The 13,303-nt window shown below is 35.3% G+C and overlaps 1 protein-coding gene across 1 annotated transcript in view; it reads right to left on the bottom strand.

Moving 5' to 3' along the window:
* Positions 1-13,303, bottom strand: part of PKP4 (plakophilin 4) — a 307,598-nt gene that overhangs the window by 68,961 nt on the left and 225,334 nt on the right. Inside the window, exons 7-8 of the mRNA XM_042781077.1 lie at positions 7,364-7,552; positions 4,966-5,186 (exon numbers count right to left, since the gene is read on the bottom strand). Of these exons, the coding sequence (XP_042637011.1) occupies positions 4,966-5,186; positions 7,364-7,552 (410 nt within the window). The remainder of the gene's footprint in view (positions 1-4,965; positions 5,187-7,363; positions 7,553-13,303) is intronic.

The following is a 13,303-nucleotide window of genomic DNA, read 5'->3' as shown; positions in this document are numbered from 1 at the left end:
AAAAAAAAAAAGGGGGAAGACCCTCAATAAGATGGATTGACACAGTGGCTGCAATGATGGGCTCAAGCATAGCAAGGATTATGAGAATGGTGCAGGTGCAGGACCAGGAAGTATTTTTTGTTCTGTTGTACATAGGTCACTATGAGTTGGAGCTGACTTGACAGCACCCAACAACAACAAACTTTCAAAAAACAACTAAAAACAGAACAATAGAAGTACTGGTTGTTAATTTTAAAGTCCCAGAGTTTCTCTTGGTCTGGGGTAAAGCTTCAGGTATTCACCTTCCAGTCCACTGCAAACAGGTAGGTCATTATATACTTGCAAACATACAAATGTTATTATCCATTCACACAAATATTTAGTCAATTTTTATTAGGTTCCAGACTATGTGTTGTAGATACAAACATTGAATAGGCAATAGTTGAATGTGTAGTGTCTAGTACGCCAAGCTCAGAGGAGTTACTATTTACTTAGTTTACTCTACATCAGGCACTGTGTCAAGATCTTTCCATGCATGGCTTCATTTACTTTTACTGTTGTCCTATGAAATAGGAACTATTAAATACCATTAGATATTGATAAGGAATCTGGGATTAGTAATTCAATGGTGGAGGTTAATGAAACCCTGGTTGTTTATATGTTGTCCCTACATAAACAAGGGACAAAGAGTTCCTTGAAACAAAAGAGTCATCTTTGATTTCTCTTGTTCTCTTATCATCCTCATCCAATCTATCAGCAAGCTTTGTTGATCATCTCAACAATATTTAATATAAACCAAATCTATCCATTCACTCCATCTTACTGGATCACTCTTATAAGCCTCATTTAAGTTTTCTCTTCCTTGAATATCACCCTTGCTCCTAAATCCATTCTTTGCATAGTAGCCAGATGATCTTATAGAAAGTCAAGGGTGAGATTGAGATTTATGGTTTGTGGAACTAACTGGACAATAAACTGGATAATAATATCAATTAATAAACACTAAGAATAGTTATTTTGGTAAGAGAAGCAAAATAACACAGAGAGAAAAAGCACAGAATTTAGAGTTACACTGCCTGGCTTTAAGTCTTAGGTTTGTCAAGTATTATGTGATTATGAAAATGAGTTAATTATTTGGAGGATCAGTTTTCTTATCTGTAAAATGGGAACAATAAGATTTGTTATTGCTGCCTTCTTCAAAGGTTGGTTGTGATGATTAAATTTGATGATGTGTATTAAAATATTAAAAAACGTTGAATTATGATAGATGCTTTAATACTATTCATCATTCCTGAGACATAAACTATTCTATATAGGGGCATTCTTTGTAATAAATAGTTTTCCTTTTATATGATGAAACCAACTTGGGGATACTGAACTGTTTGGTGATTATGGGGCAGAGTACAGCAGAGAAGGCAGCTATGCAGAAGGGATTCTAGAAGCCTGTGTGGAGCCTCAATAAGGGCTGGACTGTGTCTGTGCAGGGCACGTGTATACGTTCAATGTAAAGTAATTGCTGTAGAACTAAGGGCTGGACAGATACTAGTACTGGGTGATGATGACATCAGCCCAGTCAGAGTGAGGACCATGCTGAGTACCTGAGGCATTCAGTCAAGACTCTAAATAGGCCTCAGGAGTAAGAGCCATGTTCTAAAACCAACAATAAATCTGACACAAACATGCCCTAACAAAGAACAAAACCAACCTTAACGGAATTCAAAGGATCTGTCAGTAATTTAATTGTCCGCCAGAACTAACTTCAGCACCATGTTGTTGTTGTTGTTGTTATTTGCCATCGAGTCGGCCCCGACTCACAGCGACCCCTCCTTGGGTTTCCGAGGCAGTATCACTACGGAAGTAGGAATGCCCAACCTTCCTTCCGAGGAGTGGCTGGTGGGTTTGAACCGCCAGCCTTCTGGTTAGCAGTCAAGTGCCTTAGGCACTATGCTACCAGAGCTCCTTCAGCACCATAAAAGGGGACAAAATAATCCTAAATCTCTACAATGTATCATCCAAATACAACTTGAAATTACTAGACACGAGAAGATGCAGGAAAATGTGACTTTCAAAGAAGAGGAAGACACTCCAATACCAATGGACAACCTAGATGTTGAAATTAGTAGGAGGACTTTAAAATGGTTGTTACACATAAAAAGACTTCAAGGAAAAGATGGACATAAGGATTGAACACATGGGGCTTCTCATCAGAGAAATTAAAACTATTTTTAAAAGGCTCAAATACATGTATCTGATATATAAAAAAAAAATAACTAGATAAGCTTAACAAAAGACTGAAGACTGCACAAGAAAGTACAATGAATGTGTAGATCAATAAAAGTATACCCAATCTGAAAAATACAGAGAAAATATTAGAAATCAATGAATAGAACTTTAGTAATCAAGTGATTTTTCATGTTTAATTGGAATCCCAGAAGGAAGAAAAAAAGAGTTTAAGGCAGAAAGAAAAATTTAATAATGAATGAAAATTTCAAAATTTTGGTGAAAATCGTAAGCCTACTACAGTGTAAGAATATCAGTGAATCCCAAGCATGTCAAATGCTGAAAGCCAAAGATAAAGAGAAAAATTTGAAAACCAGCCAGAGAAAAGACACATTACATAATGGGAAGAAGGACAAAAATGCTGGCTGATTTCTTATCCTAAACAATGGTGATCTGAAAACAATGAAGGACAGCATTTAAAATACTAAAACAAATAAGACACCCATTGATCTTGAATTTTATAGCTAGCAAAAGTGAAATAAAATATTTTCAGATAATGAGAACTGAGAAAATTTGCTGACAGCAGACCTGTAACACAAGAAAGGTTAAAAGAAGTATTTTTATGCTGAAGGGAAATAGTCCAGATGGAAATCTGAATTTACAAGAAAAAGTAATGAGCAGTATTAACTGTAAATGCATGGTTGAATATAAAAGACCATCTTTTTTTTTCTTTTAATATCTTTAAAAGACAACTGACTATTGAAGCAAAAACAATAGCATAAACGTTATCATGTATCTTAGCATAAAGGTCAGAGAAGTGGTAAATGAAGTTATCGTGCTGACTGTCACAGATTGGATGGAACCTGCTCAAAAGGAACACCATGAATATTACCATTCTTTATGTTACTGTCACTTCCCAGAGGAAGTACTTTCATGCTGTTCTTTTTAGAAGTATCACTTTTAATACTAATAAGTTTTGCTTCCAAATTAGATAAAAAAATCTCATAGATATCAGTTAATGTAACAAGCAACAATGACCTCATCAATCATATACAAAATTTTTCAGGCTAATTATAATATAGCATTAATAATAAAGAAATCAGGTTTGTAAGTGACTAAAACAAAGTTGCTATTTTTAAAATTCAAAATTAAGTAACAGTTGTCATAGAAGTTTTCATTTTGGTTTGAATATTCAAATTTCTAATTCTCCAGGATTCCAATTTCAGCTAGAATGAATGCACCTATTATTATATGATAATCATTTATTCATCTGATGAAATTCATTATTAGTAAAGTTTCATATAATCAAAGCTAGCCATAACAGTTTTATGCATTAGACTATGAAATTATCATACTATGAATAGCTGAAGGATATTATCATACATGAAATTCTTGTTTAGAATGAATCAACTAATATTAGAGGTCAAAGCTGAAGTCTTCAGGGACACATATTAAACTCAAATCTCTAATCACACTTCACTACTTTTCTGGGTAGTTATTATTTTCTCTCCAGGTTCAGCCAGGGTATGGTCTAAATTGTAATTCAAAACTCTTTCGGGAATTTCTGCATTCATTTGGGTGTCCTACCCTTTTGTCATTTTAAGTAATTTAAAAAATGAAATTATGTAACAATATTTCTGATTTACTTATATTGGAAGTGCCATCAGCCAAATTATTTTAAAAATCCTGAAAATGACAAAAAGGTGGCAAACAAGGAATAGCAGAGCCAAATGTATGCAGAAAACTTACAGCATTTTAGGCAAAAAAAAAGTGAATAGGTGAAGTGGCTTTAGTGAGGTAGTCTGTTTTTCATTCAACTCTATACAGTACATTCAGTTATTCTGTTTTCATGACCAAATCTCACTCATGCTTTTAATTCATATTCATTAGAACAAGCTGGTAGGTTGCTAAAAATGAATTGATAATTATAACAATTTTCCAGCAAAACAACTATTTGTGGGTGAAGAGTGAGAGAAATATTGCTAATATATACCTTAAAATAATATTGAAGCTGGTTAAATTTAGCATCAATTTCAGTCTTTCATAAAGTAAAATTCTCTTTCAGTTTTTAAATATCTTTCTTACTTCCTAAATATTTTAAATGACTTTCATTAAAGACAAGGCCAGTTTTCCAAAAATCAATTAAGTACTAAATGACTCATACTAATCTTAATAACAAATGTTTGTTACATAGCTAAACAAAATTAAAATGAGAAAACATCTATAACTTGCCAAACATTTTTTGCTTAGGAGGTATGAGAGCTTCTTATAATCCAGCTCTCCTGAATGGCAATAAGCTGTTTAAAGGACCAAGTTAATGAAAGCTAAAGTGTTGACCCATATAATTCAAAATATCCACAATACTGGTCTTTCATAGTTTAAAACAAATACATTTTCTGAAGCTCTCATCCAACAGTCAGGAGAAGGGAAAAGGATAAAATGATCCTTTCAAATCTTTTGTGTAATTCAGACTAAAAGGCTCTCCCAGGTCGTTGCCTTGGTGAAGTATTTCAATGATGAATGCTGCACATATTCAAACAGACCTATGCATTGCATCCTCTAACCTACTATTAAAGCAGTGAAAGAAGGACTCTATCTTTAAGATGAAATTAACCTCAATGACCTATGTAGCTGGAAGATAACTGAAAGTATTAGACATAAGAGGTTACTGATATTAAAATAGATTCGGTATCTTAAAGAAAAGTCAGAATGAAGGCACTGGTTTGCCCCAATGATACTGCAGCATTCTGGAAACATAACTGATACTTGCCTGGGGTCTTTTTGAATACTGTCTATTGATGGGGATCTCGTGGTGCCATCATCAGCTGGAGCTGCATGCTGCAGCCTGTTATAATTGCACTCTTGCACTCGGTACTGTATGGGCCTGTAGGGCTCTGCGTAGGTAGCTGTTGTATTCAGAGCATAATTATTTCTTTGGTATGTAAGGGTACTTCGTTGGCTGGACGTCCTTTGAAGATTTCCAACACCTATTAGAACGTCAACATTTTTTAAAAGGTTACCCTTTTAAAAGTCAACATGTTTTTATTTTTACGAAGGATTATAGTTTTTAGCAATTATTTGCAATAGCTTACTTCCAAATTTTACAAATCTAGCACATTAGCACAAAAAAAGGTACTTAAGTTTTTATTACACACTAATTAATATTGATGTCAATTGTATTAGTAGGAAAGAGCAAAAATACTTATAGGCTTTAATATGCTTACTAAGATGAAATAAAACTGCACAAAAATATAGGACAATAACTAAGCAATCTGAGCAATTTCATAATTGCATTTTAGTCATAAAAAAACAAAGATATTTCCTTAAACTTGTAAATAATTGAAATAAACTTCTAACTATACAGAGATTACTTATTTTGATATATGTTTTATTTACAGAACTTACTACCATTAGAAAATTTATTTCACAAGAGAGAGGAGCAATATATAAAATTCTTCTCTGGCCTTTCCTTCAAATTATGTCATGATGCTATATATAGAGGTACCGTGCACCCTATTTAACAATTCTTTCCTAATCACTGCAACAGATATCTCTCCAATGATGGCAAACATAATCTTCTTAAAATCAGAAGACTTTAATATTATTAATTTAATAATCCTATTTAAGAAAATTTTCAATTTATAGAACCTAAAAACTAATGAAACACTTCTTCACTAATGTCTATTAAAAACTGAAAGTATGATGTATTAGAAGAAAAATTCCTCAGTGGCCCACTTTGTTAGTTTTTGGCAAATAATGAATGCAAATATGGATTTCTGCTTCCTGGTATTCTAGGAGGTATGCTTCTTGGAGCTGTGACTTTTGGAGGCGTTTTCATTGCTACCTGGAGTTCATTTGTGGGCATGTTCATAAGTCTGCACTATCTCTTTTACTAATAATATTATTTTTAAAGAGGCAGTCTCTTGAGGTTCTGTGAACCAGCCCTGCAGCACAATATGGCAGCTTATGCTGCCATAGGCTGCAGTTTCTGTTTTATTGGCCATTATAGTGCGGGCATAAATGGGAGGGTTGGGGGTACAAGGGTGTGATGCACTAGTTTCCTGTTTCCAAAGTGTTAGTTACATAGTATTTACATTGTATTAGACATTATAAGTAATCTAGAGATGATTTAAAGTATATGGGAGGATAGTGCATACGTTATATGCAAATACTACATCATTTTATATAAGGGACTTGAGCATCTGCAGATTTAGTATCTGTGGAAGGGCCTATAACCAATTCCTAACGGATACTGAGGGATGACAGTATGTTAATGAGGCAGGATTAATATGAGGTGTATCTTGAGTCACAGCTTTACAAGAAGGTGTGAGTTAAGTCCCATTCTTACTCAAGTCCCATCCTTATTCAAGTTATACCCTTACTCTGATGTAAGAGGAGGTTCCTTGGGGGTGTGACCTGCATCCTATATATATGTGGATGCTCTGGCGAGGCTCTCCTTTGCTCTGGATCTTGTTTCTGGCTCGTCATCATCTAACCTCCAATTCCTGGAACTTGAACTAGCAGCTGGCATCTGACCTGCCAATTCTGGATTTTCTGGCTTCCACAGCCCTATGAGGCAATAGTCAGTCTATTGTTTGACCAGCCAATTATGGATCTGTTAGTCTCTGCAACTATGTGAGTCAGTAGAAGTCTCTAGGCTCATGCCTAACTCAAGGATTTGGGACTTGCTATCCTCTACAACCAGGTGAACATTTCCTTGAGATACCTCTCTCTCTCTCTCCATAAGCTTCACTGGTTTTGCTTCTTTAGAGAACCCTGCCTAAGACACCAAATAGTTCATGCATGGATTTTTTCTAAGTTCTTGCTCCAGGCAAAACAACTACAAAGAAATATTCCACTAAAGGCCTCCCTTATCATATGCTTCTAACCCGAAGAGAGTCGCATTTATGGCTTTACAAACTTATTTGTGAATTAACAGTACAATCATTATGTTTACTGACTGAACTAAGGACAAAATATATTACTTACAAATACGTACTAAATGAACATTCATTTTATTGTTTACTGATCTGTTGTCACAGCTGCTTATCTGATAACCAAATGGGCAACATGATTTCAAACAAGTAGTCCAGTCTCAATAAAATCCTTTTTACAGTTGAGACTGTGAAATCAGGAAACCGCTCAAAAGACAGCTGATGCCCACCTGAGCCTGTGCGATATAAAGCTGTCTGTGATCCTTGGAGCTCCACGGTTCCATGGTTTGGGCTGCGGTACACCGGGCTGTAGTAGGTTCGCCCTTCATATATAGGAGTGATGTGCAGGTCAGGAGACACAGCTGAACGAAGGTCTTGCCCAAGCTGGCTATGCTGACTAGCATATGAACTCCGTAAACCTAGAAGCAGAAAAAAATCACATCATAAAGAAATTAAGAAAATTGACGTGAGGTTAAAAACAAAAAATTCTAACCAATAGGACAAAATATCAAGCTAAACCTAAATATTGAAAATAGTAAATTTTACAAAAGAAGGATGCCAGATGTGAAAACACCACCATCTATGTATTTTAACTAAAATTCTTCTTTTGGCAGCAATAAACAAATATATTTTCAAATAAATAATAATAAATTATTGAACAGTATAAAACCCCAAAATTCCTTAACTGTAAGCTACTTTATGATGGTTACCAAAAAGAAAATGCCCTCTCCTACTTTTAAAAGGTTTTCATATTTAAGACATATACATGTAATGCTCATGTCATTTTCTTTCTCTGTCCTAAAGAACTGCTTGGTTTTACAAGTAAATAATCAGCTCTTTGGGGACAAATCCTGCCATGTCTTACACCTGTTAAGGATTAGCACTTCAGAAAAATCTACCTAATGGAGCTTAATAAATGCTGATATTCAAGAAATAGATCTATTAATTCACATATAATTTTTCCAGGAAACCACTGGGAAATTTATGCTACAAAACTTGGAATATTATCAATAAACTGAAAGAATTTATGAGACTATTAAGTATTATTTTACAATTTATCATGATATTACTTTAAAGAAAAAATAAACAAAACAAAGACTGCTGTTTTTACAGGAACCCACAAACCACATTCCTGTTTACCTTCTTTCTGGTATAAAGGAAAAGTATGAAGTTAGCAGAGTAACATTTAATATTGAAAATATATTTTTGATTCAAATTGCTAATATCTAGCCTTCATACATGGGACTTACCACTAAAATGTAGATTTTAAACACAAACATTTTACTTTTTTTTAAAAAATATGAATTATATATCCTAGACTGGGCAATCTACTTCTGTAAATATTTACTGCCTCGGAAACCCAGTGGGCATCGTTATGAGTCAGAATCAACTTGATGGCAGTTTTTTTTTTTTAATATATTAGGTACCTTGGAATTTTGTGATTTGCCATCATGAGTAAGTAAAATTTGTCCCCTGGTAAGAACACCAACTAAGGTTACATTACAAATACGAGTAAGAGAAAGCACACATTTATCTGAAGTGAGTCAGCATATATTTGTTTTTCAAAAAAATTGAAATTTATTAACATAGTAACCAATTATAAAATAGACAGGATCATTCCCACCCTGTAAATTCAGTTAATCAAATCTTAAGTAAAAGCAAATGGGCCTGAATGTAAATGATAATCATATACTGCTAAGTGGGGAGTAGCAAGAAAGTTAATAAATACACAAAGCTAACAGTGAATGATTATTACCTACCCCAATAATGTAATAAATGAACCAATGTGGGTTTTATCTACTGGTTCCCCACTTCCTAAAATGAAAAGCACAGTTTTATACAATTTTATAAGTGGGTGATTATTGAGCTGAGCCATCTCATTGCAAAAATGAGGACATTTAGAGCCTAAAAGGAAACGTGATTCACCTCCACCAAGAGAGCTATTTCTTGCAAGGAAATCACAGTCAGTGCTGTGTTATTACAAACCCAACACTGGCCGTAGCTATCCTTCAAGGATCAATGATGTCTGGTATGAGAAACTTCCTTGAAATCAAGTCTTCTACAACATAAGGTCAAAGGGGGAAGTCTGTGTCAACTAGGGGTCTACAGGTCTACAGAACCTGATGTAAATCTCTCATTCTGCTCAGCAGAGTTTAAGTTCTATCTCTTTCTGGAGCCCATGGGAATCTTGAACAAAAGTGCAGGTATTGTTTTTGTTAGTGGTGACATAAAGTGTTCAGGTGCATGCCCAAGTCCTGGGTAGTCTTAGCAATCCAAGGTGCTACTTTAACACTTAATGGAGCCAAAGATCCTCCTAATTCTCTGAGAGACCCTGAGGATTATTACACACTTGGGCAGAGGCAAACTGAGCATATGATGCTCCTAAAGCCCTCCAAGGAGCTCTGGTAGCATAGTGCCTAAGGCACTTGCCTGCTAACCAGAAGGCTGGTGGTTCAAATCCACCAGCCACTCCTCGGAAGGAAGGTTGGGCAATCCTACTTCCGTAGTGATACTGCCTCGGAAAGCCAAGGAGGGGTCACTATGAGTCGGGGCCGACTCGACGGAAAATAACAACAACAACAACAACAAAGCCCCCTAAGCCTTTGTGCTCCTGCTACCCTACCAGGATGTGAAATAAGAACAAAGTACTTCATCATTATCACAAGACTATTCTCATCATGCAAGAATCTGTCTGGATTCTTCACTGGAATCCATGCACTATGAAAAGTTTGGTACACATTTACACTGTTAAAGCATTACTGTTGTTAGGTGCTGTCCAGTAAATTTTCGACTTACTGTGGTCCCATGTGACAGAGTAGGACTGCCCCATAGGATTTTCTGGGCTGTAATCCTTCTGGGAGCAGATCACCAGGTCTTTCTCCTGTGTGAATTTGAACTACAAACCTTTCAGTTAGCAGCCAAGCACTTAACCACTGTACCACTGGGCTTCTCCAAAGGATTGTTAATGAGATAAAAGTATTATATGTAACTGACTATAATGGGAAATAAAAGGCTTAGAATTATAATGATCTGTAGCACTTTCTTGATACTAAAAATATTTCTGAATAACATAACTGTTACTATATTTATTTATCTGTGTATGCATTAAAAACAAACACAAGCCATAGCATTAAAAAAATTACAAAATTACATAGCCTCTGCAGATTAAGTAAAATGATTGTGTAGAAAGCCCACCATAACTAAGTATCACTTGAACTGGAAGACCACAATTATGTTTTATAATTGGTATTCGAAACAGTATTTCCAAAGATTAATTTTTAATAACCTATCTCCCAGTTCCCCTTCCAAATGACAGAAAACACTGGTAGTCCACATATTATTCATCCAACCAATAATTTCTATTTGCAATTCCATAAATACACATTAATGTTCTCATTACAGTGATATCTCTTGTGATTTAAAACTTTTACATTTGAGACAGGAGAATTAAACAGAATTTTACCTTATAAACATGAAGTCTTTCCCTTCTTAAAACTTTCCTCAACATGCTATGATTATACTAAAATAGGCGTTTTAGGGAACACCTATTTTTCTGTGGTAGAAAGTAAGTTATACTGTATCATCATTTAAATTAGGATCACCAAATATCCTAGGAACTAAATCTACACTGTTAGGTCAATTAGGAAGTTATTAATCCTTTGAAATCAAGAACCATAGCAAACAAAATGATAGGCATATCATTTTCTGAAATAAGAATAAAAGAAAAAATTTAAAAAAATTAGGATCTATATTCAGATTCAGGAACTCTGGCATCATAGTGTGTGAGGTGTCTGGCTACTAACCAGAAGGTTCATGGTTCAATCCCACCAGTTGCTCTGCAGGAGGACGATGAAGCAATCTATGTCCTTAAAGATTTACAGTCTTGGAAACCCAATAGGCGTCACTGTAAGTTGGAACTGACTCGATGGCAGTGCGATTCAGATTAAGTGGGCAATGTTCCCAATGATGGAAACACTGGTGCCCAAGGATCTTTTTAAGGAATTTCTTTACTTCTTTATAAGACTGCAGTATTTGTAGGGGGAAAAAAAAACCCATGATCAACTAAGTCTAGTAGTGTTTTCCTTGAAACAAGGTTAAAAATCACTTTCATTGTCACAGATGCAGGCTTTTTAAACCAAACATGGAGACAATGATTAGTGTGTTCTCTTCCTTTCCCGGGTTCTCCACTTCACTCTAGTACATGCATAAATTTCTGCATATCCATTCTATACACACATACAGGGGAATACAAAAGTCCTCAAACCATTTATCTTTTAGTGTTTCTTTGGGAGGCAGAATTTCATAATTGATTTCTACATCACTTTGCTGCATACTTTTCAGAGGCATGCTAGAAATTATTTAAACCAAGTATAAGTCACTGATGGCTGAATGAAAAAGTGGTGGATTCTCCATTAGGAATTTCTTTGAGCTCAAAATCAAGCTCAATATTAATTCTTCATGCAGAATTATTCAGTTAGAAAATCTTAAAAAGGTTTTACCTTCCTCAGAAGTCATAAGCAAAAAAAAAAAAAGATTTTTATTACACAAAAATATTAAAAACTCCTGTAAATAAAAGTATAGCAAAACCACAATCAAATGATAGCTTTCCAACCAGGCAAATATTTAAGAAGTATATTACAAGGGGCTAATTTCTTTCAAGTATAAAAATCATTTATACATAACAAAGGTACATAAAGGACTTGAACTTGTGGTTAGCTGGAAACAAAAACAAAAACAGCCAATAAAGATAGTAATGATTAAAGATGAAATTAAAGACTACAGTCTGCAGTATGGATTACACCTCAATGTAAGAAAATGAAAATACTCACAACTGGACCAATAAGCAGCATCATCATAAATGGACAGAAGACTGAAGTTGTCAAAGATTTTGTATTTCTTGGTTCCATAGTCAACATCAAATGGAAGCAGCAGTCAAGAAATCAGATGACATATTACACTGGGTAAATCTGCTGCAAAAGACCTCTCTAAAGTGCTGAAGAGCAAAGATGCACCTAACCCAAACTATGGTGTTTTCAATCGCCTCATATGCACGTGACAGCTGGATAATCAATAAGGAAGACCAAAGAGAAGTTGATGCTTTTGAGTTGTGATGTTGGCAAAGAACACTGAAAATACCATGGAGTGCCGGAAGAACTAACAAGTCTGTCCTGGAAGAAGTGCAACCAGAATGCTCCTTGGAAGTGAGAATGGCCAGACTTCATCTCACCTACTTTGGTCATGTTGTCAGAAGGGACAATTACCTGGAGAAGGATATCAAGCAGGGTAAAGTGGAGGGTCAGCAAAAGAGTGGAAGGCCCTCAATGAGATGTACTGATACAGTGGCTGCAGTGATGGGTTCAGGTATGGCAAGGATGGTGAGGCTGGCGCAGAACAAGGCAGTGTTACATTCTGTTGTACACAGGGTCGCTATGAGTCAGAGCCGATGTGATGGCATATAAAAACAACAAACATAATAAATCTCAACCTCAGTCATAACTCAGCAAAGTCCCCCCAAAACAGCAATGTACATACAGTTTTTAGCTTTTAACTATCAGATTTGAAAAAGAAGAAAAGTTTCGATCAATTGTAGTGTAGTGAAGGTACAGTGAAACAGGAACACTTTTTCTTTTCTTAAAATGCATTTTATTGAAATATAATTTATGTACAGTGAAATACATAAAACTAAATTGCCTTGGTTCATTTTTTTTTCCCTCCCCCCCCCGGCAACCAACGAAGAAAGTTTCCCACCATATATAAATCTTTCCTTGACCCTCCACAACAATGAACTAATACTATATTTGTCCTTCTATGATTGACTTATTTCACTCAGCATAATGTCCTCCAAGTTCATCCATGTTATGAGGTGCTTTGCAGACTCTACGTTATTCTTTAGTGCTGCATAACATTCCATTGTGTGTATGTACCAAAGTTTGGTTATCCATTCTTCTGTTGATGGAAACAACAATGGGTTGTTTCCATCTTTTTACTATTGTAAATAGTGCTGAGATGAACATGGGTATGCATATATCTGTTCCTGTCCTGGCTTTTATCTCTCTAGAGGTGATATATACCTACCTAGTAATGGGATTGCTGGGTCAAATGGTATCTCCAATTTCAGCTTTGTAAGCAATCGCCATACTGCTTTTCACAGTGGTTGTATTACTTTATCA

This window comes from Orycteropus afer, unplaced genomic scaffold, assembly GCF_000298275.1.
Source record: "Orycteropus afer afer isolate SDZICR_OR568_19922 unplaced genomic scaffold, OryAfe1.0 scaffold00084, whole genome shotgun sequence".
In the NCBI taxonomy this organism is placed as follows: Eukaryota; Metazoa; Chordata; class Mammalia; order Tubulidentata; family Orycteropodidae; genus Orycteropus; species Orycteropus afer.
Note: the sequence above shows the minus strand (reverse complement) of the source record. Positions and strands in the feature narration are given on the sequence as shown.